General features: G+C 46.1%; 2 protein-coding genes across 2 annotated transcripts in view; both read right to left on the reverse strand.

Moving 5' to 3' along the window:
* DHX36 (DEAH-box helicase 36) overlaps positions 1-4,507 on the reverse strand; it is a 47,019-nt gene extending 42,512 nt beyond the window's left edge. The window contains exon 1 of the mRNA XM_044754706.2: positions 4,220-4,507. Within this exon, the coding sequence (XP_044610641.1) occupies positions 4,220-4,426 (207 nt within the window). The 5' untranslated portion in view covers positions 4,427-4,507. The remainder of the gene's footprint in view (positions 1-4,219) is intronic.
* Positions 4,508-16,962: 12,455 nt separating this feature from the next.
* The window catches only part of GPR149 (G protein-coupled receptor 149), a 62,313-nt gene continuing 52,969 nt past the window's right edge, over positions 16,963-26,306 (reverse strand). The window contains exon 4 of the mRNA XM_044754932.2: positions 16,963-17,683. Coding sequence (XP_044610867.2) covers positions 17,096-17,683 — 588 coding nt within the window. The 3' untranslated portion in view covers positions 16,963-17,095. The remainder of the gene's footprint in view (positions 17,684-26,306) is intronic.

Consider the following 26,306-nt stretch of genomic DNA (forward strand, 5'->3'; position numbering starts at 1 on the left):
AGCACTAAAGCCTGAAATTTTGTTTGTTTTTTAACGGTATGCTCAGAAATCTTTTTAAAATGGCTTACATATTAGGCTGGTGTATTCTTCTCCCTAGGGCAGGGTGTGTCCTCCCCACTAGCACTGGAAGCTTCCAGCTGGTCTCTCCAGGACCCTACCTGTGCACCTTTTACCTTGGCTGATTGTAATCTGTAATAATTTACTGTAAAAGACCATCACTCTGAGTACACCACCTTTTCAAATTCTGTGATTCCTGCTAGTGAATTACGGAACCTGAGAGCGGTCTTGGGGATCCCCAACACAGAGGATCATGATTAGAACATTTGTGCCCTATGCTTTAAATTCTGAAATGTCTTCAGCACATATTAACATTTACTGCCTCGTGTGCCTACACGAGATGGTTATCGATTACTACGCTTTTTCTTGGCAGTTAGAAATTTAAGAATCTATAAGTCTTTGATTAAAGACTCCTCTGGGAAGGAACCCCCAGGACATAAAGTCATTCTCCAGCAAAGTTTCCTTAACTTTTGCATCCTTTCCAACCATCTCAAGGGCTCAAAGCATTCTTTCTTTCTTTCACTTTCAAAATATAAAGATAAGACTAAGTCATTTTTACATGAAGAATGATTTATTTCCAACTGAAACGCATTCACACTACAGCATTTCTTCAACCAACCAAAGGTTTACATTTTGAAGCTTTTCCCTCTACTAGCAGAACAAAGGTTCTCCTCCTCTCCTTGTTACATGAGTTTTAGATATCCCCCCAAAGGCGGGATGATTGAAAAGTGAAACAGCCTATGAAACATAATTTATACTTTCTAATAAAACACAATTCACATTTTTTATAAATTATTTTAAATGAGGTTCTCCCCAGAAAGAGGCCCCAGAGTCTGCAGGCAGTGAAGAACTCAGGAGAGCTGAAATTCCAAAGCTGGATCTCTCCTTTCCTTGTGGCTGTCTCCTTCCTACCCCCCAGCTCCATCACCCTCCTCTTCACCCCACCCCCGCCGGCAGAACCTCAGACACATACTTTATTTTTCATGACTATTTCGTTTTATCACGGTATTTGACTTTTTGATTATTTTCCCCCTTTCTGGACATCCTTAAATATTCTTTCTGCTTCTAAATTCCTGGCAAAGACCTTCAACAATGTCCAGCAAATTATCCATATCTATCTTATCAGCTTCTAACTATCTGCAACTATTTCAAACTTTCTCCATTCTCTGTTAGACACCGATACTATGTTCCTGTTCATCCTCAACATTTCACAAAGAAAACAAAAACCGAAGGAAAAGTCCTTAACTGCTTGCCACCAAACCTAAACCCAGCTGTCTCAGAAGCCCTCCTCTGCTCTCTTCCTTCCTGTGAAAACGGAAGAGGAGCCCATTTCCCTGCTTAAGGTTAACCTCTCCACCTGAACTCTGCAGCCCAAGACCTTTCACTTTTTCAGGGCTATCTCCTCCTACTGAGATTTATCTTCTTTTCCTAAAGCTCTGCCACTTTAGTCATTAGGCTGCTGACCAACATTCTGGTTTGCTTCCTTCCAGATAAGCGGTAGAAGGGCATTTTCCCACCCCTAAGTTAAGCATGGCCATGTGACTTACTGGACAGAGAAATGTGAATGGGGTTCTCTAAGAATCAGGGGCAATTTCCTGTACTTGCTCCCTTGTTGCCACTAAACTTGCTCCGCTTGCGATGGGCCGAGGCTCTGTGAGCCTTTCGTTAAGAACTCTTGACTCAACTCCAGTGCTCAAGCAATGTGAGTGGAAAAACCAATGCAGCTGGTATAAACCATTAAGATTTTGAAGCTGTTTACTACTGCAGCATCATGTAGTCTACTCAGACACCTCTTCCTCTCCACTGGCTCCTTACGTGGTATCAGTACATGAACACAAACACAGTCAAATCTCTTCACACTTAAAACAACCAAAAAGACCCCCAAAATTCCTCCCTTGAATTCTCCCACACCTATCAGCCACTGCCCTGTTTCCCTCCTCCTCTCCACAGTAAAACTGCTTGAAAGCGCTCCAGTTCTTCACGTCTCCTTCACCAGCCGCCCCACTGCAATCTGGTTTTCCCTCCACCACTCCACAGAAAGAGGTCTCATCCAGGTCACCGACGACCCTGCTGCTAAATCCAAGACATCCTGAGCTCTTGCCTTGTTCCACGTCTGTGCAGGGTTTACCACTGATTACTTTCTCGTTTTCATATGCTCTTTTCTCCCTTAAACACTACTCTGAGATTCCAAAACAACACTCATCTCCTTATTTTTCTCTTCTCTGGCTGCTCCTTCCTACAATCTTTTGTAAGCTTCTCTTCCTCAGTCCATCCCTTAAATTCTCTTGTTCTACACAGTCCAGCCTGAGTGCCCTGCAGACCAACGGCACTGGCATCCTCTGAGAGCCTGCTGGGAAAGTAGGATCTCTAGCCCCAGCCCAGTGCTACGTTTTCCCAGGACGCCAGGTGACTCCTATGCACACTGAGGTTTGAGAAGCAGTGGCTGTAGAACTGAGAGCTGCACCCACCCCACTCCTCTTCTCACTGCTCACTTCCACACTCCAACTCCTGTCCATAGGTCCACAAGTTGCCACATGTTCACCTGCAGCCCAGACTTCTCCAGGCATCAGATTCACACTGAGCTGAGTCCATCACCTTCCTCCACCAAAACTGTTCCATAGTCAAGAAAGCGCTCACCGTCACCACCGGCTTTCCCCTTCCCTCAGATCAAGCCACTCTAACCTGTCCACTTCCCTCCGTCTCCACTGCCCAAGTCCAACCTCAAGCGTGGTTTCTCAGCTTAATCACTGCAAGGGCTACTTTACCGTCCCCCGGCCCAGGACTGCCCCTTCCAACCGTTCTCCACAAAGCGAACACAGACCCAGGCACTTAACCTTCTAGTTCAAATGCTGCACGGCCTGCAGTTTTTAGGGAAAAGCCCACGAATGTCAAGGCCCTGCTCATTCTTGTAGCTCGGGGCTTTTCAAATGGCTGTGTATAAAACTACAGTAAAAGATCTGGACCAGTCTTCTAAAGGAGGAGGCAGAAAAATACAAACAACAAAAACCCAGAGTCAAGTACAGGTAATTATCATTTTACGAAACATGTGTTCGGTCACACGCGTGCGCGCTGGGCTGCAGACTAGAACACATCCTTTCTGCGGGAAGCGGCCCCCAGTCTGGGCCAGCCGCCCTCGGGACGGCCGCGTGCGGCCCTGCCTGAGCTCCCTGTCCCAACCGTGCTCACTGCGCTGCCCGTGAGGCCGGCTGCGGGGCCGGATCTCCCTGGGACGGCGCCTGAGACACTGGCCCGCGCTAAGCATCTGCCGGAAAGAAGCGCATCACTAGCACGCGCTCTCTCTGCTCACACGGGTTCACGGAAAAGGAAAAGCAGGGGAAACTCTGGCTGACGGCGGCAAAGGGCAGGGGAGCTGATCGCCGAAGAACGGCCCTATTCGGGCGCAAAGACGGAGAGGCGCGCTCCAGAGCAGGAGGGCGCGAGAGCGCACAACAAACCCTGGAACACAGAGTCAGCACCGCCCCGGGAGGTCTCAGGGGGCGCGGAGGGCGCCTCCCCCCCCGCGGAGCCGGGCACGGGGCCCGGAAAGCACGGAGGACGCGCTAAGCGTGCCGCGCGGGACCCCCCGGCCGCCGCCCCTGAGAGCCAGGACCAAGAGAGGCGCGGGGCTGCGCCGGACAGGGCCAGCGGGGGCAGCGGGGGGCTCGGACCCACACCGCCGTCTGTGAGCGGCCGCATACTGAAAACGGAGGCAGACCAGAGCTGACATGAGCTCGGAGCCAATCTTGCTCAGCAAAAGAAGGACTAAAAAGAAAATAGGCAGAGCAGACCTCTGCGGGACAGAAAAACAAGGATCAAACACAAACGCACTCTGGCCTCGCAAGCGGAGAGCCTGAAGCGACGTGTACCAAACGGGACACAGCCTGGCGAGGGGCGGACGCCGAGAGCCCCAATCGTGACCGCCGCACGGCGGGCCGCAAGGGAAGCAGAAACGCGCTCCGCGAGTTCTCCGTTGCCCTTCGGGACCACCTCCCCGCCGGCGCCGGCAGCCCGGACGCCACGCCTCCCCGGGCCCGCACGCCGGCACCCAGAGCTGCCACGCGTTCCGCGGGCGCGCCGGCGGCAGGCAGAGGCCGGGGGCGCGGCGGCCGACCCGGCGGGGCCCCGCCCGAACCTTCCCGGCCCGCGCCCCCGCCCGCCTCACCTCCTGCCTCTCGGCGTCCCGGTTCTTCTGGCCCTGCTTCCGTGCGTACCACAGGCCGATCTCGCGGCCCTTCAGGTGCCCGGGGTGCCGGCCGCGCCCGCCCCGGCCGCCCCCGCCGCCGCCCGCGCCCCGGCTCCCACCGCGGCCGCCGCCGGAGCTGCGCGGCCCGCCGTCGCGGCCCCAGCCCGGAGGGCCCTCATAGCTCATCGCCCCGGCGGGCCCAGCCCGGGAGCGCCGGCAGCCGCTGGAAATGGCGGCGGGCCCGGAAGCGAGTGCCGACCGCTTCCTCCTTGCTTCCGGCGCCGGCGCGAGGCTGGCCGTTGAGCGACCCGACGGGCGCTTCCGGTGACGTCAGGGCGCCGGCCGTGAGGTCGAAGGGCGGCCAGCGAGGGCCTGTGTGACGCTTTCCGCCGGCCGCAGTGGTGCGTTTGCGCCGACAGCGACCATGGGCGGCAGGTCTGGGCGGCGCGCGCCCGGCGTGCGAGGCAGGGGGCGGGGCTTCCTGTGGGAACCCGGCCGTGAAGCCCGAGCTCGCTTCCGGCGCGGCGCGCAGCCTCGAGGACGCCCGCCCGGTCCTCAGGCTCTGGTCTCGCTGCCGCGGTCTCGCTGAGTGCAGGGCGCAGCCCAGGGAGGCGGGGCGTCCGTCCGTGGAGAGTGGGGCGTCGGGGCCGCGTCGTCCGCGCGCCTCCCGGGCCGCCGGGGAGGCCGTCGCTTAAGCGGGGCCGGCGCCACGCTGTCCTCGAGGTCCCGCCCCGCGCGCGGCCTGCAGGGCCTGCGGTGAGCCCGTCCTCGGGGCGGACCCGCAGCCCGAGCTACCGCGGGCGGAGGCCGAGCGCTCCCGCGGCGGGGTGCAGCCCTGGCGGCGGGCCCGTGGGCCGGGCAGCGGGCGGGGACGCCGAGGGGCCGCGCGCTGGCCAGGAGTGCGCTCGCCGCCGTGAGCGGGAGGGCGCAGCTGGAGGCCGGGATCGCGACACGGCGGCCGCCCCCGGGAGGTGGGGACGCGTCGCAGGCGGAGACGTAGCGGGCGGGCGGGCCGGCGGCCGGGTCAGGATGGGGGTCGCCGCCTCCAGAGCGGGGGCAGACGGACGCTCCGGGCGAGCGTGGAGGCCGCCCCCGCCCGCGTGTGGAAGCCCGGCCCCGCGAAGCCGCGGCGGGAGACGGGCCTTTGAGCGCCACGGGCCTGGTCGTAGAGGCGGCCCCGGTGCAGGGGCCGAGTGTCCCCGTGCGAGAAGGCGCCGGGGGACCCGCCCGCTGCCTCCTCGGGAGACCGGCCGCCCTGGCTCTGCCTGCGGCTACGGGCAGGACTCCTGCGGTCCGGCGCGCACCGGGGCGGGCGGCGCACACCGGCTCGGGGCGCACTGCTCACGGGCGGTCCGCCGGTCGGTGCCCCCAGGCTGTGCGCGGCACCGTTCGGGGCCGGGGAGACACGGGTGCTCGTCGGGGACCCGACATGGCGTGTTGTCCCGGTTGTCCGGGCCTTTCAGCTGGAGAGGCGAGGCGAAGGGAAGTTTGCAGGGGTACGACGTGGGCACCCAGCCTCGGGGGCGGCGGAAGCGGCCGCGGCGAGGGGTGCGCCCTGGGTCAGGCGGGTGAACCTGTCCGCGCCCCGCGGCCGTGAGTGCCGGCCAGGGCCAAGCTCGTGGTCGGCGGGCAGCAGCGGGAGTGACGGCCGCGCGCCTCGCCCAGGCCTCGTGGCCGCCCCAGGGGTGGCGCCTGCTTTCTGACCAGCCGTCCTCTGCGCCCCGTGTTTGCCGGCCCTAAGATGCACCTCGGCCGCGGATCTCGTCGCTAGCTTTCCTGGCGCCCTCGGCGTGAAGCGCGGACCGCTCTGAGTAGACGGCTGCACGAAGGATCCTGCGCAGGGTGGGCCGCCAGGACGCTGTGGGAGGAAAGGCGCCCGCTGTCCCCAGGCTCCCGCGGCGCTGGGCACCAGAGCGCTCCCGGCCCGGTGCGGCGGAGTGCGTCTGCGCAGCCTCCCAAGCGTCCTCCCCACCGCCCGCAGCCAGCCCGCGGACGCACGGACCCTGCTGCACGCCCGCCGGCCCGTCTCCGGTCCAGCCCCTTTGCACGGACGGGGCCGGGGGGCTCCCTGACTCTGCATTTTTACCCCAACACTGTGCAACACCTTCGGCAGGATTTTTCAGGGGTCTAACGTTCTTGAAGCCCGGAGTGAGGAGTTTTTTTAGTGTTCCCCTTGGAGAATGGAACCCTTAATTGACTCTTACTGCATCTTGGGATGGGCAGAGGGGAGGTGCTGATAAAAGTAATCCTAGACGGCTATAGAATATAACGATCTGGCTGTGTGAGGCTGCGAAAGCAGGAAAAATGGAGAGCTAAGGTCACGTTATGAGAAGAGCGTGGATGGGAGATGACCGTGTTCATCTTTGGAAGACCGTCCGCTGTGTGTGCTGATTCACGGCTTCTCCAAAACGAGGTCACCCCTTCATTTTGACAGCTTGACAGACTTCTCGTGCTGCGTCACAGACACTCCTGCTGCTGCCGTTGTGACGGCTGGAAGGAGGAGCAGGGATAGAGCACTCGCTGTTTAACGAGTTCTTATCGTGTGTCAGGCACTAGAAGCAGGCGCCATGTTCTGTTTTACTACAGTTGGGCCAGGAAACTCGAGGAATGCAAAGACTGAAGAATGAGACCTCTCCAGGGAAGGGATACCATCACTGATCTAATCCGTGAAAAATGAAGCATCTGAGAAAAGCTAGGAAGAACCAGATGTCTGCAGAACCGTTTATGCCTCCTTCCTGTATAAAGCTTCCATTTTCAATCACTGAAATCTCATTTATTTATCAAATATTTTTAAGAGACTAAATGGACATATTTTCAGTCTTCTCCTCTCTAAGTCATATTCCCCAGTAGACTTTGCACAAGTATAGCTCGAGAGGGGGGAGAATGAAGTCTGCCTTGGGAAGGATAATATGAGGAAATGGAGATCTCTGATTCATAGGAAGTAGTACAAGGAAGCCTTATTATTGGAGGAGAATGTAGAAGGAGTGTGGGAGAGAAGAGGAAGATGTTTGTGTTACAAACATCCCGGCTTTTTTGCCATATTTCCTGCTTAGATCTCTGAAAGCAGACCATGTTTTTTCTGTTTGTTGGTTTGGTTTGGGGTTTTTTTTTTGAGGAATATTAGCCATGACCTAACATCTGTCACCAACTCTCTTTTTGCTGAGGAAGACTGGCCCTGAGCTAGCATCCGTGCCCATCTTCCTCTGCTTTATATGTGGGATGCCTGCAACAGCATCACTTGATGAATGGTACACAGGTCTACACCTGGGATCCGAACCGGCGAACCCTGGACTGCCGAAGCAGAACGTGTGAACTTGACTGCTACCCCACCAGGCCGGCCCCAGCAGACCATGTTTTGAAATACACTTTTTAAAAAACTCCAGTTATAGCTTTTAGTATATCCAGTGCTTATGCTAAAGAGAAAAATTACTTACGGAAGCCTATATTCCCCTGGAATTCTAGGAGGGTTTTGCTTTTTCGTTATTTCAAAGTGATGTATCCTCTATTAGGCCAGTTTTGTCATTTCCTACTACTGGCTTCTCTTGCTTCACTAACCTTTGGGGAATCTTAGACACATCAGGATTTTCTCCTGGTCTTTATCCTAAAATTGGTGAATGCTAAGGTTTTTTATGTTTGTTTTTTGAGGAAGATTAGCCCTGAGCTAACTACTGCCAAGCTTCCTCTTTTTGCTGAGGAAGACTGGCCCTGAGCTAACATCCATGCCCATCTTCCTCTACCTCTATTTTATATGTGGGATGCCTACCACAGCATGGCTTTTGCCAAGCGGTGCCATGTCCACACCTGGGATCCGAACCGGCGAACCCCTGACTGCTGAGAAGCAGAACGGGCAAACTTAACCACTGCACCACCAGGCCAGCCCTGCTAAGGTTTCTTGATCCAAGAATACCAAACCTGTCCTCTACCCAACTCCATCAAGGGTATCCTTGATTAAAAAGGAGAAGAAGATCCTCATCAAAGTGGGGTTTCAACACAAGAGGAGCTGAGAGGATCCAGAACCTTCGTTTGGTATCTTAGAATTGTATATATAATGCTGTGGCTGAAAGGTTTTAGAATCTAATCCACCTGGGCCTGCGTCATCCCCAATCTTTCTAACATGCATTCTAGAGTACACTGAGTTCTTGAGAGTTGAGCTTCAGGCTAAACAGCGGTAGAGTCAGAGATGGAAACCAAGCCTTCTGATTCCCAGCCCAGTGCTCTTTCCACTGCAACCAGACCAGTTAGGCACTAGGAAAGGTTACAGATTGGAGACACATCTGTTAGAGTCCCTACAGAAAGCAGATGGCAAGCTTGAAACAGGAGAATTCAGGGAGCATTTGTATGTATTTACACGTGTTAAAGCTGTGTACAGGTGCATGTGTAAAGCCTAGAAAAGGTTTCAGTAAACTGGAGCTAGCAGCAGCAGAGATGTTACCATCTCTAGGCCCAAGTGAATGAAGAAAGGGGGCAAATGCTGGCATCCTGAAAGAAAGCTCCATAGAGCCAGCTGCCAGCAAGGAGCAGTGACCACTGATAAAGGGCAGATCCAGTCCAAGGTGATCCTGCCGGGAAAGAGAAGAATAAACATCCTGACCTCACTCTCCTCTCTGGGCTCTTGCTGGAAGTCCCTGTTGGCCAAATCCCGTGGAAGCAGAGGGCACATGCTTCTGTTTGTTGATGCAGTTGAGGCAGACGGGAAGGTGACAAGAGCAGAGGGGTCTGCAGGAGAGCAGTGAAGACGACCAACACTGGGCCAGAGCAGACTCTGCTGCTTTTAGTTGCAGCAAATTGTAAATATTTCATGGAGGCAGAGATCAATCAGAGAAACTCCAGTCCCTTTACTGTCTGTCAGATGCAGATATTATCTGCTTCCAGTCTCCTGTTTGAATTTGACTGAACATCCAATGTCTCCAGAAGGCATTCTTTGCGAAGACCAGGAGTGGCTGTGTGCTCACCTTTAAGCTGAGTTTCTGAAGGCGTGACAGTCTCGTCCTTTTATTACCTCCTCTCGGGTGGGTCCTTGATGACATTCAGTCATAATTTTCTTATTTCATTCGAAATACTGAAAGGGAAATTTCTTTTTATTCTCTAATAGAAACATGAAAAGCAAGCAAGAGGTACTTTTAGTAGGAAATTGCAGATGTTACCTTGTCTGCTTTTTAGTTAAAGTTGGTAGCTTATGTTTTGAGGAAAGAGCATATAGATTAGGGGTTACTTGCTTCAGAACTGTAAGTAGAGTGACTGTAGAATTTATTGTCCACTCTGGGACACTCTGAAGAGTGAAAGAGGATGCTGTTATTCAGTATGCCAGGAGAAACAGTCGTACACTGGGATTATCCCCGGCAAGCCGGACGTTTTGTCATCCCAGCTGTAAATAACTGCCACTATCGGCTAATTCCATCTCTTTCTCATGAAAAGGAAAAAAGAAAAATTGTGACTTGGTGAAGGTGGAAGGATTCCAGGATCCATGTTAAAGACCTTCTTGACTGGCTTATACAACATACTTTCCCTTGACAACTACGTAATCTCATTAAAGTGGATTTTCCTCTGCCCGGTTTAAGCACACAATCTTGGAACTTAGGAAAAGATATTATGAATGAGTACTAAGAAAAAAAATTGTTTAATTTTAATCAATACATTTTTTCTAAATTAAAAAAGATAAAAGTACAAAGTACACTTGAAATTTATCTGATGTTATAAACCATTGTTAATTAAAAAAATCTAGAACACACCCGGGTCACCGAATCTTATGAGATCACTCTTGAAACCTGCTTCTTCCAGGAAATTTCCCTCAGCTAATTAGTGAATGATGCTGAAGCCCCTGATGTGGAAATCCCTCAGACCCTCTGTCCTCACAGCCCCTCTGAATGCATTTCACTGTACAGAGTCAAAACCGTTTATTTACTCATTCTCATTTTCCTCAAAGTAGTTATTCTGTGCTGTTGCTCTTATCTGACATAGTAGATTTTATGGTCAGAGTTTCTCAAACTTCACTTATTGGTGTACTTCCGATAAAATGTTTACCATATGCAACTATAAACTCTACTACTAGTTACGAAATTTCATGAAATTGACTCATTTTTATAGTCATTTATTTGAAAGGGAAACTTTATATTACTATTCTAGATGTGAGATTAGCATTTTTTCATAAATAGATAAAGATAAAGGTGAATCAATGAAAACAAAACAGTGTAATTGAATTCCAGCTTGAGTCATTTGCCCGTTGAGTCTAGTTTAAAGCCTGATTTCCCATTGTCAGAAAAGGAGTGGTAGAGAGAGCTAAGGACTTGATAGTACCAAGCTGAGAGTTGTCTCTTATGTAAGCAGAGAAAATAAAAAAGAATTAGATGTTCTTAGAAAGAATAGGAATTAAGAAGGAGTAACTTTCTCATTGTTACTTAATGATTTATCAGTAACACTCACTGAGATCTTATGCACCCCCACTGTGTGTCACAGATCTAGGACACCGTGTCCTGCTCACTGCAGTATTAAGTGATCTGTATATCATGTGATGTCCTGTATAGGCTGTAACTTTTCTACCCAGTAAAAATGTATTTCCGTGTGTGAAGTTCAGAAACCCTCTAATGGGTGATGATGAGTCAAATTCATGGTTCCTTTTGTAGGTTACTGCACGAGAATGGATATGTGGGAGACCTCTGGGGGCTAGTAATGTTCTGTGTCTCGATCTGGGGGGTAGTTACATGAACGTTAAATTTGAGGAAACACATCCAGCTGTACACTTAAAAAAAATTTTTTTTAAAGAAAATACAAAGTCTTAAGGCTTCTGTTAGCGTGAAGATCTGTATCTTTACTACTATAACCAGGTGACCGTGGATTTGTCTAAACCCTAATTTTTTTGACCCTGACATTTTACAGTTTATGGGAGTTTCTGCTATGTGGTGGAGACGAAAATTTAGCTCTGAGGCATTTTTTTCCTCTTTTCTGGAAAAATTACTCAGTGGGACTATGCTTGTGTAAAAGTGGAAAGATCCTCCTCTGTAATAAAGTGTTTCAAGACAATGTGGCTCCAGGAATCTAAATTGTTCTGTATAATATTGCAAAAGACCGTCTCCATGGTGGTTTCATATTTGGATTTTGATTGCCCAATGCCAGCAAATTGCTGCTGTTCTTGAGAATATGTGTTTTTGTATGTGTGAATGTTTGTGTATGCGTGTTCTTGACGCATTTTAAAGTTGAGATCTCAAGACTGAAGGAAAGACAGACAAATATGACTGTCTTTGTATCTTAAGCTGGAGAAGAGAGCCTAGAACAAGTTGACCGAGGTTTGGAGCAGTATTGTCTAGATTAGGGTGTTGATGTCGTAAATTTAGTCGAGACCCAATAACTCAAACTTGGGGAAATGTAGCACTGTTGGGTTACTGTCTGCAGCACCTCTGTCTGCATCTTATGACACCAGAGAGGGGCCCTTATTCACATTCTATCACCGTATGGTGTGTGATTGTCTAGTCAGGGCCACAGCGTGTGGCAGAGACTGGATAGCTAGCTGCTCACCAAATTTGGGTTTCTTCTTCCTGTGCACACACCTCCTCTGCAGTGCAGTGTGGCTGTGTACTGAGATGTGTCCAGTGTCGTGGAAGCTGCAGTGACTGAGGGGCTGTTCTTCTAGGCCAGTCCCACTGAGAGTGCGAGCGCAGGATCCTCCCTGCCATTTCCCCTTCTGCCGGCTTGACACAGACAAGCATAGTGATCGTAGGGAATGAAGAAGTGGAACTGTGAGACGGACAGAACCCAGGCCCTGGAGGAGAAAGGCTCAGCTGGTCAGGAGCATTCATTGACCTGCTCTGCTTCTCTTCCGCTGTACCTTCCACGTCTCGTGCAAAGGTCTGTCGTTGGCAGCTGCTAAACCTGGACCTTGCCGGCAAGACAGACTGGGAAACATAATTTTGAGGCTTCTAGCCTCTGTGCTACATGGAGGACTTTAGAAACATTGGGATATTCCAGAATATTAACAAAAAATAGATGCCTGAGGTAATTTGTTCTCAAGTTACAGGTTCCACACATAGACGTTTAATAAATTTATAATCTAAAATTAGCAAGGAAATCCTCCTTATTTATTGAATCAGAATACAACACTGTCACCATCTCCACTGCTGCACCCTAACCCGAGCCAACGTTGTGTCTAACCCAGACCCTTGAAATACCCTCCTGCCTTTCCTTCGTAGCTGTATTTGTACCCGTGTGGTCTTTCCCCTGACAACAGACAAGGATTCTGAAATCAGACACGTCACTCCTTTGCTCAGAACCTCCCAGTCGCTTCCCACCTTGTTTAGAATAAAAATAAAAATCCCAGGTGCCGACCTGGTATGCGGGGTGCTGATGGTCTGTCTTCCCTGCCCTTCTGTCTGTCTGTCTCTCTCTCTCTCAGCTACACTCAGCACCCTCCGGGATCGTTTCACAGAGCCCAGAAGGCACACTCCCACTCCTGGAGACTTGCTCTCCCTCTGCGGGACTGTGATTTCCCCGGATGATCACACAGCATGCTTCCTCGCTTTATTTGAGTCTCTGATCAGTGAAGCTTTTCCTGACTAAAGTATTCAAAAAAGCTGTCTGTCCATCCTTTTTATTCTAGTTTTTCTTCTTAGCATTTTTAGTACTTCTAATACCTATTATCTGTCCATACACTTAGCCTTCCCCGATATGTATATATATATAAATGTATAGTAAAGAACTTAACTTTATCCAAAGGGAGGTCTGGCCTTTGCCCTTCTGGGGAGGTGATCTCTAAGCCCTTGGAATGTGGTGCCTGATAGGAGTGCCTTTGTTTATCTGGGGGCCTCGGACCAGCCAGAGAGTAACTGTGATTTAGGATAGGGGCTTCCATATCACCTGACCTTCTGGGGAGCTGGAAACTGAGCTCAGTCACGTGAGCCGTCAGCCATGCTCGCCCTGTTCCTAGCATGACAGAGTCCCAGTAAAGATGCTGGACACCAAGATCCAGAGCAGCTTTCCTTGCAGGCAATACTCCATGTGTGTTGTCACACGGTGCCAGGAAAGTCATGCTGTCCGTGACTCCTTGAGGAGAGGACAACAGAAGCTCCGTATTTAGACTTTTTCTAGACCCTATTGTATGTACTTCTTCTCTTGGCTGATTTTAATTTGTATCCTGTTAAAAAGAAACACCAGGCCCAAAATGGAGTTGCTTGTGCTAAGCCCCACGTCAGCAAAGCAAGACTTAATGGCAGTTTCAGCTTCTCCCAGGAGTGGAATTTCAAACCCATCATCTGGAATTTCCTGACCAACACTAGTGAGGTGATCCACCTGATAAGACCCCTGCCTTCCAGCCCCTCGGGGAAGGTGACCTTGCCTCAAACAATCCACTCTGTTTTCATAGCTTCCTTGCTCTGCTCCCTTCTGCCTATAAAGACCTTCCATTTTGTACAGCTCCTCAGAGCGCCCTCCCATGGCTAGATGGGGTGCTGCCCGACTCATGCCTCTTTTAATAAAGCCGATTAGGTCTTCAGATTTACTCAGTTCAATTTTTGTTTCTAACAATCTTTTCCCTGTATACACCAAAACTGTGACTACACAGCTTGCAGTAAGTTCACTGAGTTCTTCCAGTGAATTACAGAAATGACAGTGGTTTTGGGAACACCTTGAGCTTGCGGTTGATGTCAGAACAGAGGGAAGTCTCATGTGGACTGTGTTCTCTAAATTTGCAGTTGGCTCAAACTCACAGTATGTATGTATTTTTGGTTTTGCTCAAAACCAAATATAGGTACAATTCTAAGTACCTAGAACAATGTCTAGCATAGAGTAGGCATTCATTAAATATTGTAATGAATAAATGAATGAAAGTAGCTGAATAATATACATAAAAAACTAAGAGAAAATTTATCTATGAAATCCAATACTAAAGAACCACGTTGAGAAAAGCTTTCAGATAATGCACGGCCAAATCTTCTTTCTCGTGTTCTGAGTAGGGCTGCGGTGTTTACTGTCTTCCAAATGTTGCCTCTGTCCATCCCAACTCTTGGAAGTCTTTGGGATTATTATGTTATTAGGGCGTTTTAGGGATTACGTCTTTTCAGTTTGTAGGAGTCACCACCAGATGGCAATATTTTTATTAGATAACAAGTAGTTGTCTTCAGATACATCAATTTATAGAGAAAAGAAAACCTGTATGAAATATGGCATTTATTAATAAGAAGAACAATATAACGATGCAAGGGTAAGATATTTAACTATGCACAGGACACCTGTAAGGGTGTGTCCCATACCAGAAACCCATTTTCGCCATCATAATCCCTTTGAAGACTAAGTAGACTTTGTGCTGGTGTAGCTTAACCTGCCCTCTCAACAAGGACTGGGAGGAGTGCTTGGTGCAGAAGTACAGCCCCTGTGGGTCTCCTTACAGAGTCAGCTGCTGTTGGCCTGGAGTGGGAAGTGTTCCGGGTTGGAATGTGATGCTGATTAGCCTTTCAAACTATGACTTTGGGCTAAATGGTTCTGGCATTGTGTCAGCACTGCAGGATTTTTAAGTGTATCTGTTGTATAGCTAATTCAACAACCAAGAGCAATCAATATCCTAGTGTTTTTCAGTTCCCCCAGTGAAGAGAAGATGGAAGACGGGAGGGAAAATGTGCACTCCTGTCTTCCGGTCCAACTCAGTGCTCTTTAAACCTTAATTCCATCTTCTCCTCTTCATTTGAAGCACTGTGCTGCTATAAAAGATTTGTTTGTATTTAACTCTTTATTTTCTTCTGTTTTATTATGATTTGGTGTCTAATTTCTTTGCTGCCAGAAATTGCACTTTACAGCAGGAAAATCACTTTTCTCTTTCATAGAATTTACATAGAATTTCATAGAATTTCTCTTTCATAGAATACACTTAAATATATCAAGGCTGTCCTTTTTTTTCAGATTGGCACCTGTGCTAACATCTGTTGCCAATCTTCTTTTTTTTTCTTCTTCTCCCCAAAGCCCCATCGGTACATAGTTGTATATTCTAGTTGTGAGTTCCTCTAGTTCTGCTGTGTGAAATGCTGCCTCAGCATGGCCTGATGAGCAGGGCCATGTCAGCACCCAGGATCTGAACCAGCAACGACTTGGCCACTGGGCTGGCCCAAGGCCTGTGCCTTACAAAGCATTATTAGAATATTCAATTCAACTTTCTCTTTTATAACAGACATTTAATGCTGTTGATTTACAACATCAGATTGATCCGGCCGTTTGTCAGTGTGAAATAGCCCTCAATTTGGGGGATAAAAATCCTTTTTAAATGAAATATATTTGTAATGAGAATATATTTAAATTTGAATTTATATATTATGCACTATTTGAGGCTTGCTTTACAAGCATTGCTAATGGCTTTACATTTGCTCCCCAAGTTTAGATGAGGAGATATGGGTGAGTTAAATGAGAGTTAGGGAAAGTCTATTGAGATAATTATTTTCAAAATGACTTCTTGGTGGCAAAAAAATCTGAAGATGAAACGATCTGAAAGCCCATGTCAAGCAATTTAGAATTCTGATTCAATATAATGAAATAAAAACCAAAATAAATCATTTTAAAAAACCATTCACTTAGTCTGTAAATAGTAAATAAGATATGTGGGTGAGGTGGGTGTGCACAAAGTTTAAAATCATGTAAAATATCAACTCAGTAACTCTGGAAAATAAACATTTAAGTAGTACACTTAACATATGTTTATAGAAAGATCAGAATAAAGCAATTTGAAGGAAATCACTTCATAACTTTTGAAATATACATTACCAATATTCTGACAAGGTGATTCCTGCTTTTTTGCAATTTGACACATTTTAAAATTAGTCTTGAAATGTACACCCTACAGTCATGTAATATAATACATTGAGTTGTTTCTTTGAGATATACATCTTTGGGAAAGAAAGCACCTAGATTTGGAATAATATTTGAACTAAAATTTTCTATGCTTCAAGAATAGCTAAGAAAGTTTGCCAAATCTGCAGCTTTAGAAACAGACTCTTTTATTTTGGACTTAGAGCAGTTTCCTTTGCTCTACCCAGAAGTTGGTCACTCTAGTTGGGTGCACTTCACAGAACTTAATCTGGCAGTGTTTCCCTCCAATTTCCATTCAAATAAGCAAAACAGTTCAAGAAATGGTGTGTACATTCACAACCTTTTCCAATAGTGTGTGAGCTAGGGACTGCTTCTAATTCCACTTAGGACACGCAACATAATTGTTTTAAGGGCAGTCTTGATATACTGAAAAGATGAAAGGAAAACACTGTTTATTTAAGAGAGAGAAGAAAAAAACATTTGGTAAACAATTTGTATTTTATAGAAATGAAGGAAACTGCTATTTACAGACCAGGGCAGGCATGTCTTGAAGTTGGAAGGTGGCCGTTTGACACCACAAGAGATATCTCCCAGACATTAGCATAAAGCTAACGTGGTCACTGTCAGAGGCGTGTTTTGCTGGCACATCCAGGCAAGACTCTTCAAGACAACTTAAGGTTTTGCTCCATTTCTTCCATTCCCAAAGTGTGTTTTCCCCCTGCCAACAGTGGGTATAGACACATGCATGGGGACAGTACATTCATTGAGTTTGTGCAACTTTCTGTTTGCTCTGAGGTTGATAAACAGCCAAAAGCACTAGTAAACTCGGCCAAGATTTGACTTAGAAAAGATCTTTAGAAATCCGATAAGAAACAAAATCTTTTAATAGCACAGTGTGTGATCTATGGGCAACACATCAAAAGCACTTGTGTTCACACTACTTCCAGCTGTTTGCACTACAAGTAATTAACAGTGAATCTATAAAGCTAACGCAAACCAGCAAATACTAAAGGGCATCCCGCAGCCTCCGAGCAAAGGCGTTGGTGGAGCAGGTTGGAGTTGCAGAACCACCCTGCTCTTTTAGACCAGGGGATCACGGGCCCCTTGGCTCGCTCGCTCTCTCTCCCTGTAGGCTTTGTTCAACAGCTGGATTTCCTCTTGGTGCCCCTCCCTCTCCTGACGCTGCTTCTTGCTGTTCTGCCTGTGTGCTTCCACCGTGTCCGGGATGGAGATGTTGATGTCCCCTTCAGGACTACTTGTGGGCAAGAAGAGAGAGTAGGAGGCTGTCTCCCCTAAGTCACACGAGACGAATCTGTTTTCTTTCCGGGAGTAGCGCAGAGATGGCGATCTGACCTGTGTGGACGACTGGCTGATGTTGCTAATGATTGACACGGTGTCCAAGGCCTCCTCATTATCACAGATTTCAAGAACTTCCAAGTGTATTTTCACACTGGCGTCCGCGAACGTGGCGGGAGAATCCTCAGAGTTTGGCTCATGGCCGACACTTTTGGATCGATAGACTTCTATTTTCTTAGAGGCTGGGGATATTTTTTGTCCTTCTGCGCTTACCTCATAGGTAGACAGAGAAAGAGTTTTCCCTGTAGGCGCTTGGAGAGACACGGTGCCCTGGAATGCACACAGGGGGATGGCCAGGCCACCACCAGAGCGCTGGGGACAAAGACAAAACCGTTATTGTTCGGAACTAGTTTCTCAGATAGGGCCATTTAGAAATTCATTTTACTTATCAAAATGTAAAGTTCTTCTATTTCAGACCCATTTCCCTAGAAACTTTTTATGAATATAGGATTTAAATTCTGCCCTCAAAGTACCGTAGCTCAGTTTCTTCACGGTCGAACACAACATCTGCACAAGGGCAGTCAGGAAGCTGCCTTTCGAGATAAAGGACACACTTCCACAGTGTAAGGCAAAATTTGTGTATTGATGGGCGGCAGTAGATGTTTTCAAGGGCAGAATTGGGGCATAAAATTGGATACGTATTTACAATCTGGAATTGCTTGTCAATTTTTGTTACATGTTCAGTTACATTAAAAATTTTGCATAGGTTGAAAGAAATACAGACCGTGTTATCAAAATACACTTTCTTTTCCTGTTTAGTACGCCAGGGAGCATGCTTATGAAACTGTGATTCAGACTAAGTACAAAGAATATCTCAGTTGTTAGGTTGAGCACAGAGGAGAGGAACCGATGTCAGCAGAGCTGTGCTACGGTGTCCTTACTTTTCCACCGAGAAATCAGTCGTGATTAAGTAAACCCAGTCATAGAGAAGTGCCCCACATCTCTGCAAAAACCTGCCTGAAAGTTTAACCCTTTTGTATTCTATGTAAAACTTTGTATATTAAGACCTTTTAAAAACTGTACTCACCACTGAGAAGTGCTTAAGAAATGAAAATAGGACCAATTCCTATAAAAGCCTGTCCTTTATACTGTTGATTCATGCCTCCATACTCTCAGCTGACTCCGGTTTTGATCACATGTCAGTGTCAGAAGAAGATAGTAGTATGCCAGACTTCTAGAGCAGCGGTGCTCAAAGCCACGTCCTCAGACCAGCTTCATCAGCATCACCTGATAACTTGTAAGAAATGCAGATTTTTGAGCCCTTCCCCAGACCTACCGAATCAGCACCTCTGGGGTGGGCCCGGCAGTCTGTAATCTAGCAAGACCTCCAGGTGAGCCTGTGCGTGGGAAGGTTTGAGATCCACTGCTGTAGCCAAAGAAATGTAGCCCAGAAAAGGAAGGGATGGGAGGGTGGTTAGCAGACCGTTTTGTACACCCCCTATGACGCCTGGAGTTTCTCACTGGACTGGCTTAAGTGTGTCTTTCCACCTGGGGAGTTGGCAGGAGGGCTCATCGTATTTGGCCAGTCTAGGATGATCAACCTTCCCAGTTTGCCTACGACTGTGCCAGTTTTAGCACTAAATGCCCTCATCCCAGGAAACCTCTCAGTCTCAGGGAAATCAGGATGGCAGGTCACCCTATTTTCCTTGGGCATTTTGTATCTGGACCTAAGAGCGGCTGGAGGAAGCCCAGAATCAGAGTCACACTATTGGAGAGCAATTTGGATTCTCTTCTGCTTAGAGAAATTTTTAAGGGAGGATGCATTGTGAGCTTCATTCGGGTGCCTTCCTGTCCCACCCTTTGAATTCATGGACCAGAAAAATACAGTCTAGGCTATGTGAGACATGTCACCAGTCTTTTCCAGTTATTCTCTATGGAGAAGTCTTGAATTCTATTTATCCATAAGGGGACCTGGGAACCTAACTTTAGGGCCTTGCCCCACACGGGGCCAGAAACTGAACTCTTGCACTATGAAGTTCACTTTACCCTTCTGCTGAGGCAAAGAATGTCATCAGCTTCACAGGGACGATGCTGACTGAAGGAGGAGAGACAGAGGAACAATACTTGGGTTCATTACTTACCAGAGCATTGTTTGAATGGTGGCAACTTTCGGCAAAGTTTTATTTTTTATTCATCCTTTTTGTGTGTGTGTGTGTGTGAGGAAGATTAGCCCTGAGCTAACATCTGCTGCCAATCCTCCTCTTTTTGCTGAGGAAGACTGGCCCTGAGCTAACATCCGTGCCCATCTTCCTCTACTTTATATGTGGGACGCCTGCCACAGCATGGCTTGCCAAGCAGTGCACTGTCTGCACCCGGGATCCGAACTGGTGAACCCCGGGCCACCAAAGTGGAACATGTGCACTTAACCGCTGCGCCACCGGGCTGGCCCCTCATCCATTTTATTAAACATTTACTGAATACCTATTATGTGCAAGATTCTGAGCTTACATTGGGTGTACAGATATACTACGTCTTCATTCAAAGACTCTACAGATAATTAGGTGAGAAAGACATGTGAAGAAACAAAATGAAAATTTCAGCTCTAACCGTAATAATAGAGACAGGAACCCAGTTCTGTGGGGTCCAAGCAATGACCACTTCTGGTAAAGAGATTTCATGTAGCGGGTGGCATCTGAAACTGATCTTAAGAATAATGAAAAGATGGACAGTTTAAAAGCCTTGCTTTCTGAGTGGCAAGTCATGAGTTAAAGGGCCAACCTAAAAACTTTCCATCCTCAGAAAATATTTTTGTTGTCAAAGACAGCAACTTTTATTTTTTAAATCAAAATCGACTGAAACATTATTTAATCAGAAAATTTGTGTCATTTAATAATGTGAATTATAAGTACAGCCTTCTTTATTCTGAAAGCTAGTTAATCTGAAAGCTGAACTCCCTTACATTGCACTTTCTTGCAAGGAGAAAAAACAACTGTGTCTCAGTGCTTAAAGAATTGTTTATAAGTTTCTCTTTGAAGTGGCGCGCTGTATAAACGATGTCCCATGGAGGGGACCAGTTTAAAAAGAAAGACACCATAAGAAAACCGAGTTGTCAGACAGTGCCCAGCAGCATTGGCTTGTCTGACTCAGCACCTTTACCAGGACTCCAACAGCATTACTGGGTCTTTGTGGGTACCAGCTTGTGTCACTGACGGGCAGTTAATATAAAGGCAAATGTGGTAAAGAATTTTTTTGCATCTGATTTTATACATCCACAGAGGTAATGCAGATTTCAGTAACTTCCCCACGCTAATCTTACCCTCAAGTGAACAAACAAGCTTTACTGAGTTATCAAGCGACAGCTCATTAAAATTAGCATTTTAGAATTGCATAGTGCCAGAGTTTAGCTACATATGAAGTCTGGTTGTTCTGAAATAGCACACAGCGTCTTGAGTTATCAGAATTCTCTTGTGAAGAATTTGTATTCAAAAGAGCAGTCTCCACTTGACAGTCATAGAAATAAAGACACAGAGTCAGATTATGTAGAAAGATATGAATGTACATCTTCATATTATTAATTCAAAATTGGCAAGTTAGTTTCATCAAAATGGTACTGTCACTTTAAGCTCATTTAGTAATTTTAATTTTACTGGCTATGAAAGTATTTAATGTATAAATTTGTTTTGGTCTTAGATTTGTATAAGAACTATAAGCATAAAGAGTTTATACCAAATGTTGTTTGTACGCCTTTAAGCAAAATGATAAAAATTCGATGTGACAGTGAGGTTCATAGAATTTCGTTTTCTTTAAAAGGGACGTCTCCATTATTTAAGTTAGAGACTCATTGCTCTAGGTGAGGGAGAATGGGAGCTTGAATGAAGGGAGCAGTAATAGGGGTAGAGATTCAGGGAGAGAGCTGACAGAATGACAGAATTTGAGTAAAGAACAGAATTTCCCACTTCCTTTAGAGTATGGAAGGAGGATTATAGTGGAGAGAGATTAGAAGCTGGGAGAACAGATGGATGGGACCACTGTTACGTACTGGAACTGGGTCAGCTGCTCGGTCTACAGCGATGGATGAAGAGGCCGCAGAGCCATGGAATACACAATGACCAAGCTCATGGACAGCTGCATTTGTGTGTCATTCATGGGACCACAGACCCAGGCTGGAGTATGATGAGCGTATGAAATAACAGCCCTTAACCAGGTGGAGTGAGGGGAAAGGAGACCCGAGAAGTCTTCCCAGAGCAGAAGTACCGGATATCAATGCTACTGTCTAGTATGTTCTAGAGTCCGAGCTGGGCCAAAATCAAGAACAAGGAATAAGGAATATAAGTGTTGAGTAGGAAGAGACAAAATTATCATAATTGTCCGATGAAAATACTGTCTACCTAGAAATTCTAGAGCAGCAAATCTAAAAAAGAATTCAGGAGTTTAATAAGGTGGCTGAATTCTAGGAAAACATTGACATCAATAGCAACTACCAATCAAAAAATATGTTTTTAAAAAGTCCCATTCAAAATAGCAACAAAACTATAAAAATGGGTGAGAGCTATATGAGGAAAACTACTATAATAATGAGAAGTCCTGAATAAATAGGAGATAAAAGAAATAATGTTTCCACATGGGAAAACTCTATGTTGTAAATATGGCAATCTTCTTTTACTTTATTGATTTAACACAAGTTCAATAAAAATCCCAATGGAATTTTATTTTGGAACTTGGAAAGTTCCTTCTAAGACTTATTTGCAAGAATGAATGCTTGCGGATAACCAAGAAATATTGCAAACAAACCAATGAGGTGGATTTGCAAACTTTATATGGAGCAACCGTAGTGAATATAGGGGGTTAATGGTGAGCTGTGACAAATCAAGGAGAGTCAGGAAACCAGATGGAGTATATCACAAAGATGGCATTCCATAGTAAGTAAGGACTCATGGGAGCTCTTACATATTATTGGCTATCCATGGCAAAATTAAATTAGATTCCTTTTCATGTTATATGCAAAAATCATTTCTTAAGTCTTAATCATTCTTTTAAAATCCTGGATGAAGAAGAACTTTCCAAATCTGGAATAAAACCAGAAATGACACAGTAAAGGATGAACAGATTTGGACTGCAGAGAAACGGTAAGTGTCTCTGTAGAAACATACGCTAACGCAGCAATAAAGGGCAGGTGGCGGCCAGGGGAAACGTGGGCAGCTCAGATGCAAGGCAGAGGGGAGCAGTCGTACACAGAGAGTAAGATGGAATACCCAGCCGCAAAGCGGAAGTGAAGTGGGCAGAGCTCTGATGGGAAGAAACACAAGCGGGGATAGAGCTGTGCAAAGACATCCAATTCCACCAGTAGTCAAACAAGGTAAGTAAAAACAATGCATCGTTTTTAGCATCTCAGATTGCCCTCCACCAAAAAAAAAAAAAAAAGATGAATAAATAAAAGATAGATGCCATGTTTACAGAACGTTTTGATTGTATTTAAGTACAAAATAAAAACTACATATACTTACCAGCGATCCTATTTCTAAGTCAGTTTGATGTTTACGTCACTGTGGCAAGTCCTCGAGTACAAGTGACCTAAATGTCTATCATTTGGTAAAAATTGATTAAATTACGGTACAGTTCTGTACTGGAAAACTATCTTGAAAGAGTGAGCTAAAACCGTAAGCTCTGCCTGGGTAAAATAATTTCAATACATTTTAAGTTATAATAGCAAATGCAAAACAATGTGTATAGCACGATCCAGCTTTCCTGTAGAAAAGTGCCTATCAGAAGACAACGCAGCAAATATGTGTGTCTGGAATAAAAAACAGATCCATAGGCACGCGAGCACACACACATATTATACGCACAGAGAAGACTGAACGGCTACACACCAAACGACCGTTTCCTCTGGGACTGGATGGGGGAGGATTTCGACTTTCATGTTTTATATTTCTAAATTGCTTGATGGTGATTTTGCTCATGGAAGTTTATCAGGTAGTAGAGGAGGCAGAGAGCGAAAAATATTCCAGAAGGGCGCCCAGGATGTAGGGGAGGGTGCAGAGTGTGGGTGCTGCGATGGTAGTCAGCCTCAGAGTTCAGTGTGGGCTTTGTGCTGCACTGGGGGTTTGTGCTATTTTTAGGTTAGGAGAGGAGACAAGCGGGATGGAGGGCACTATCTCAAAGTCTTCCCCTAATGGTTTGGTTGATTAGAATGAAAGTGCCAGTTGAGGTGTAGCTTATTTTTCATTCACACTTTAAAAGGGTAGAGAAAGGCACTTAGGACAAAAAGAAAAAAAAAAAAGAAATGTTAAATGAAAGGAAAGGGCCAGGGTCTGTAATAAGTCAGATTCTCCTGACTAATTTTCCTGGAAACAATAAACATTTGAGTCCAACAAGCTGTCGATTTAACATTGAGTTCAAATAAACAAAGAATCTCACTTCAGAAAAAAAAGAAATACTATAGAACTGGAGTCACAAACCACAATGCAGCCTGCAGATCTGCAAAGCATTCAAAAAGTTCAAGAACAATTTCAAAAAGAGACTAAAAGTAAAAAGCAATACAATCTTAAGAGAAAATTAACATTATGAGGAGATAATACAAAAAGTGGTTAATATTGGTTTAATTTATCCTCATCTTTGTATAGTTGAATAGGGTCCCCTCCAAAATCCATAGCCACTTGTACCCTGTGAATATGACCTTATTTGGAAATAGGGTCTTTGCAATACAATCAAATTAAGATGAGGTCATACTGGATTAGGGTGGGCCCTAATCCCATGACTGGTGTCCTTTTAAGAAAAGGGGAATTTGGGCACAGACCACGTAGAGGGAGGATGGCCAGGTGAAGAAGACGGCAAGTGGAGTTATGCTGTCCTAAACCAGGACGAAGGACCCTCCCCTAGACTCGGAGGAACCTGGCCCTGCTGACATCTCGATTTTGGAATTCTAGCCTCCAGAAATATGAGACAGTAGATTTCTGATGTTTTAAGCCATCCAAGTTTATGGTAATTTGTTACAGTAGCTCTAGGAAACTATAAATGTTTTATGCAAACAGGTAAAAATACATATGTAAGCAAACATTTTGTAAAGTCCTACAGCTGTCTATTTTCTTTTGGATACTGGAACAAAGTGGCATTTGTGTCAAATCCGCATAGAACGTAATCTCCTCAAGGGAAGGGAACATTTCCTTGTTGATCTTTATTTTCCCTGCCATCTATAGCAGCGCCTGGCACATAGCAGGCCCTCAAAAGAAAAATTTGTTGAATGAATAAACGTGTGCATGAGTGAATGAATCTGCAACACTGACCTTGTAGACTTTTTAGGTTCCATATTTTAACTTTCTAAAGGACAAAAAATAAGATCATCTTTTAAAAATATTGCTGTCTAGAATTTGTTTTGTATTTTAACAGCCCTATATAATAAATGATGATAGTTTCAAGTGCATCAGAAGGTCATATTAGAACATATTCTTTTTATAAAAATAGAATGTTATTTTGAATTGTACATGAAAGTTTATTGCATGATAAAAATGATAGATTCTCAGAGAACATAAAACTACTCATTTCATAGTCTCTGCTTTCTTTCCATTTAAAAGTCTGTGAATTAGCATATGCTGTCAGGAATAATGATAATCCATTAATGCTGCATCCCTGAGCGTAGGTGGCTAGAGCTTTTTATTTGGCACTGAAAAGCATCTCTAACCCTCAGAGATGCTTCAGGAGAGAGCATGCCGTGTAAACACACTAGCACAAATCCTCGGCTGTGATAATTGATTCAGACTTAGTGACCTTGGGCATATTGAACTTTTATTTCTTCACTATAAGCCTCCAGGTGAATTCAGGGTGAAATTGCGATATAAAAGACTTGTTCTAAATTTCTCTCCTAACGAGGTGGAGTATTCTGTTGATTATCTGAGTCACTCACCTTAAGGAAGGTGTATTACAACATGTTGGATCACAGCACTTCTCAGAGACCATGATTTCTCATCTTATAGAGGGGGAACCGACAGCCAGAAGGCTGAAGCCACTTTCCCAGGGTCACCCAGGTAGTAGAGGCAGGACGGCACCAGTACTCCGGGTCTTAACTCCAGTTCCATGCTCATCCACCACACCCTGTTGTCCCTTTGAAAGAAATGTGCTCTAACCTGGAGCAAATCCTGGGTTTTCTGCCCTGGAAGCTAGAATTCTGTCACTAACTCATGAGTAAGCCAAGTGACTGACAGTTTTAAATTAAAATTCTATAGATGATCTTGAGGTGATTTAAGTGACTTCTAGGCATCTAAAAGTTCAGACACTGAGGAGTTAAGTCACGCAGACCATCTAAGGTGGTTTGGGGGAAAAGCATTAGGGACACACATACACACACAACTAGAGTGAGAACTTTGTGAGAAAAACAATAAACTAGATTTTTAGTGACTTACTTTTGGAATTTTTCTTTAAAACTATGTGATTACTATATTTTCACATATTCAACTCCCAAAATATTCCTTGTGTCATACTGTCACCCTCACTTAAATGTTTAGTAAACCAAATTAAAGAGGGAGACCCAGGAATTTGCTCAAGGACAGGAGCGTAAGGGCAGGGAAAGAAGGACCTTTATCCAGGGCCTGCTGTGTGCCTGGGAAGCGCCAGGTGTCCTGACACACTTTACTCTGAAGCCTCAGACCTGCGAGCTGTCAATTAGGCTTTCTCTTCTTAAGGATGCAGTCTCACAACTGAGTAACAGATTTAGGGCTGATATTCACCATAACAAATACTTACTGATTCTGCTCAACACAAGCCATGTGTCAGACTTCTTACTGAGCACTTTATATGCATTTTCTTATTTAATTTTCACATCAACCTTATAAGATGGAGACACTCATCCCAGTTTTATGGATGATATACAGTCACGTGTCACCTAACATCGGGGGTGCGTTCTGAGAAATGTGTCGTTGTGGTCTCGTCGTTGTGTGAACATCACAGAGTGTGCTTACCAAACCTAGACGGTCTAGCCCACCGCACACCTAGGCTTCATGGT

The sequence above is a fragment of the Equus asinus genome, chromosome 21 (genome assembly GCF_041296235.1).
Source record: "Equus asinus isolate D_3611 breed Donkey chromosome 21, EquAss-T2T_v2, whole genome shotgun sequence".
Taxonomy (NCBI): Eukaryota; Metazoa; Chordata; class Mammalia; order Perissodactyla; family Equidae; genus Equus; species Equus asinus.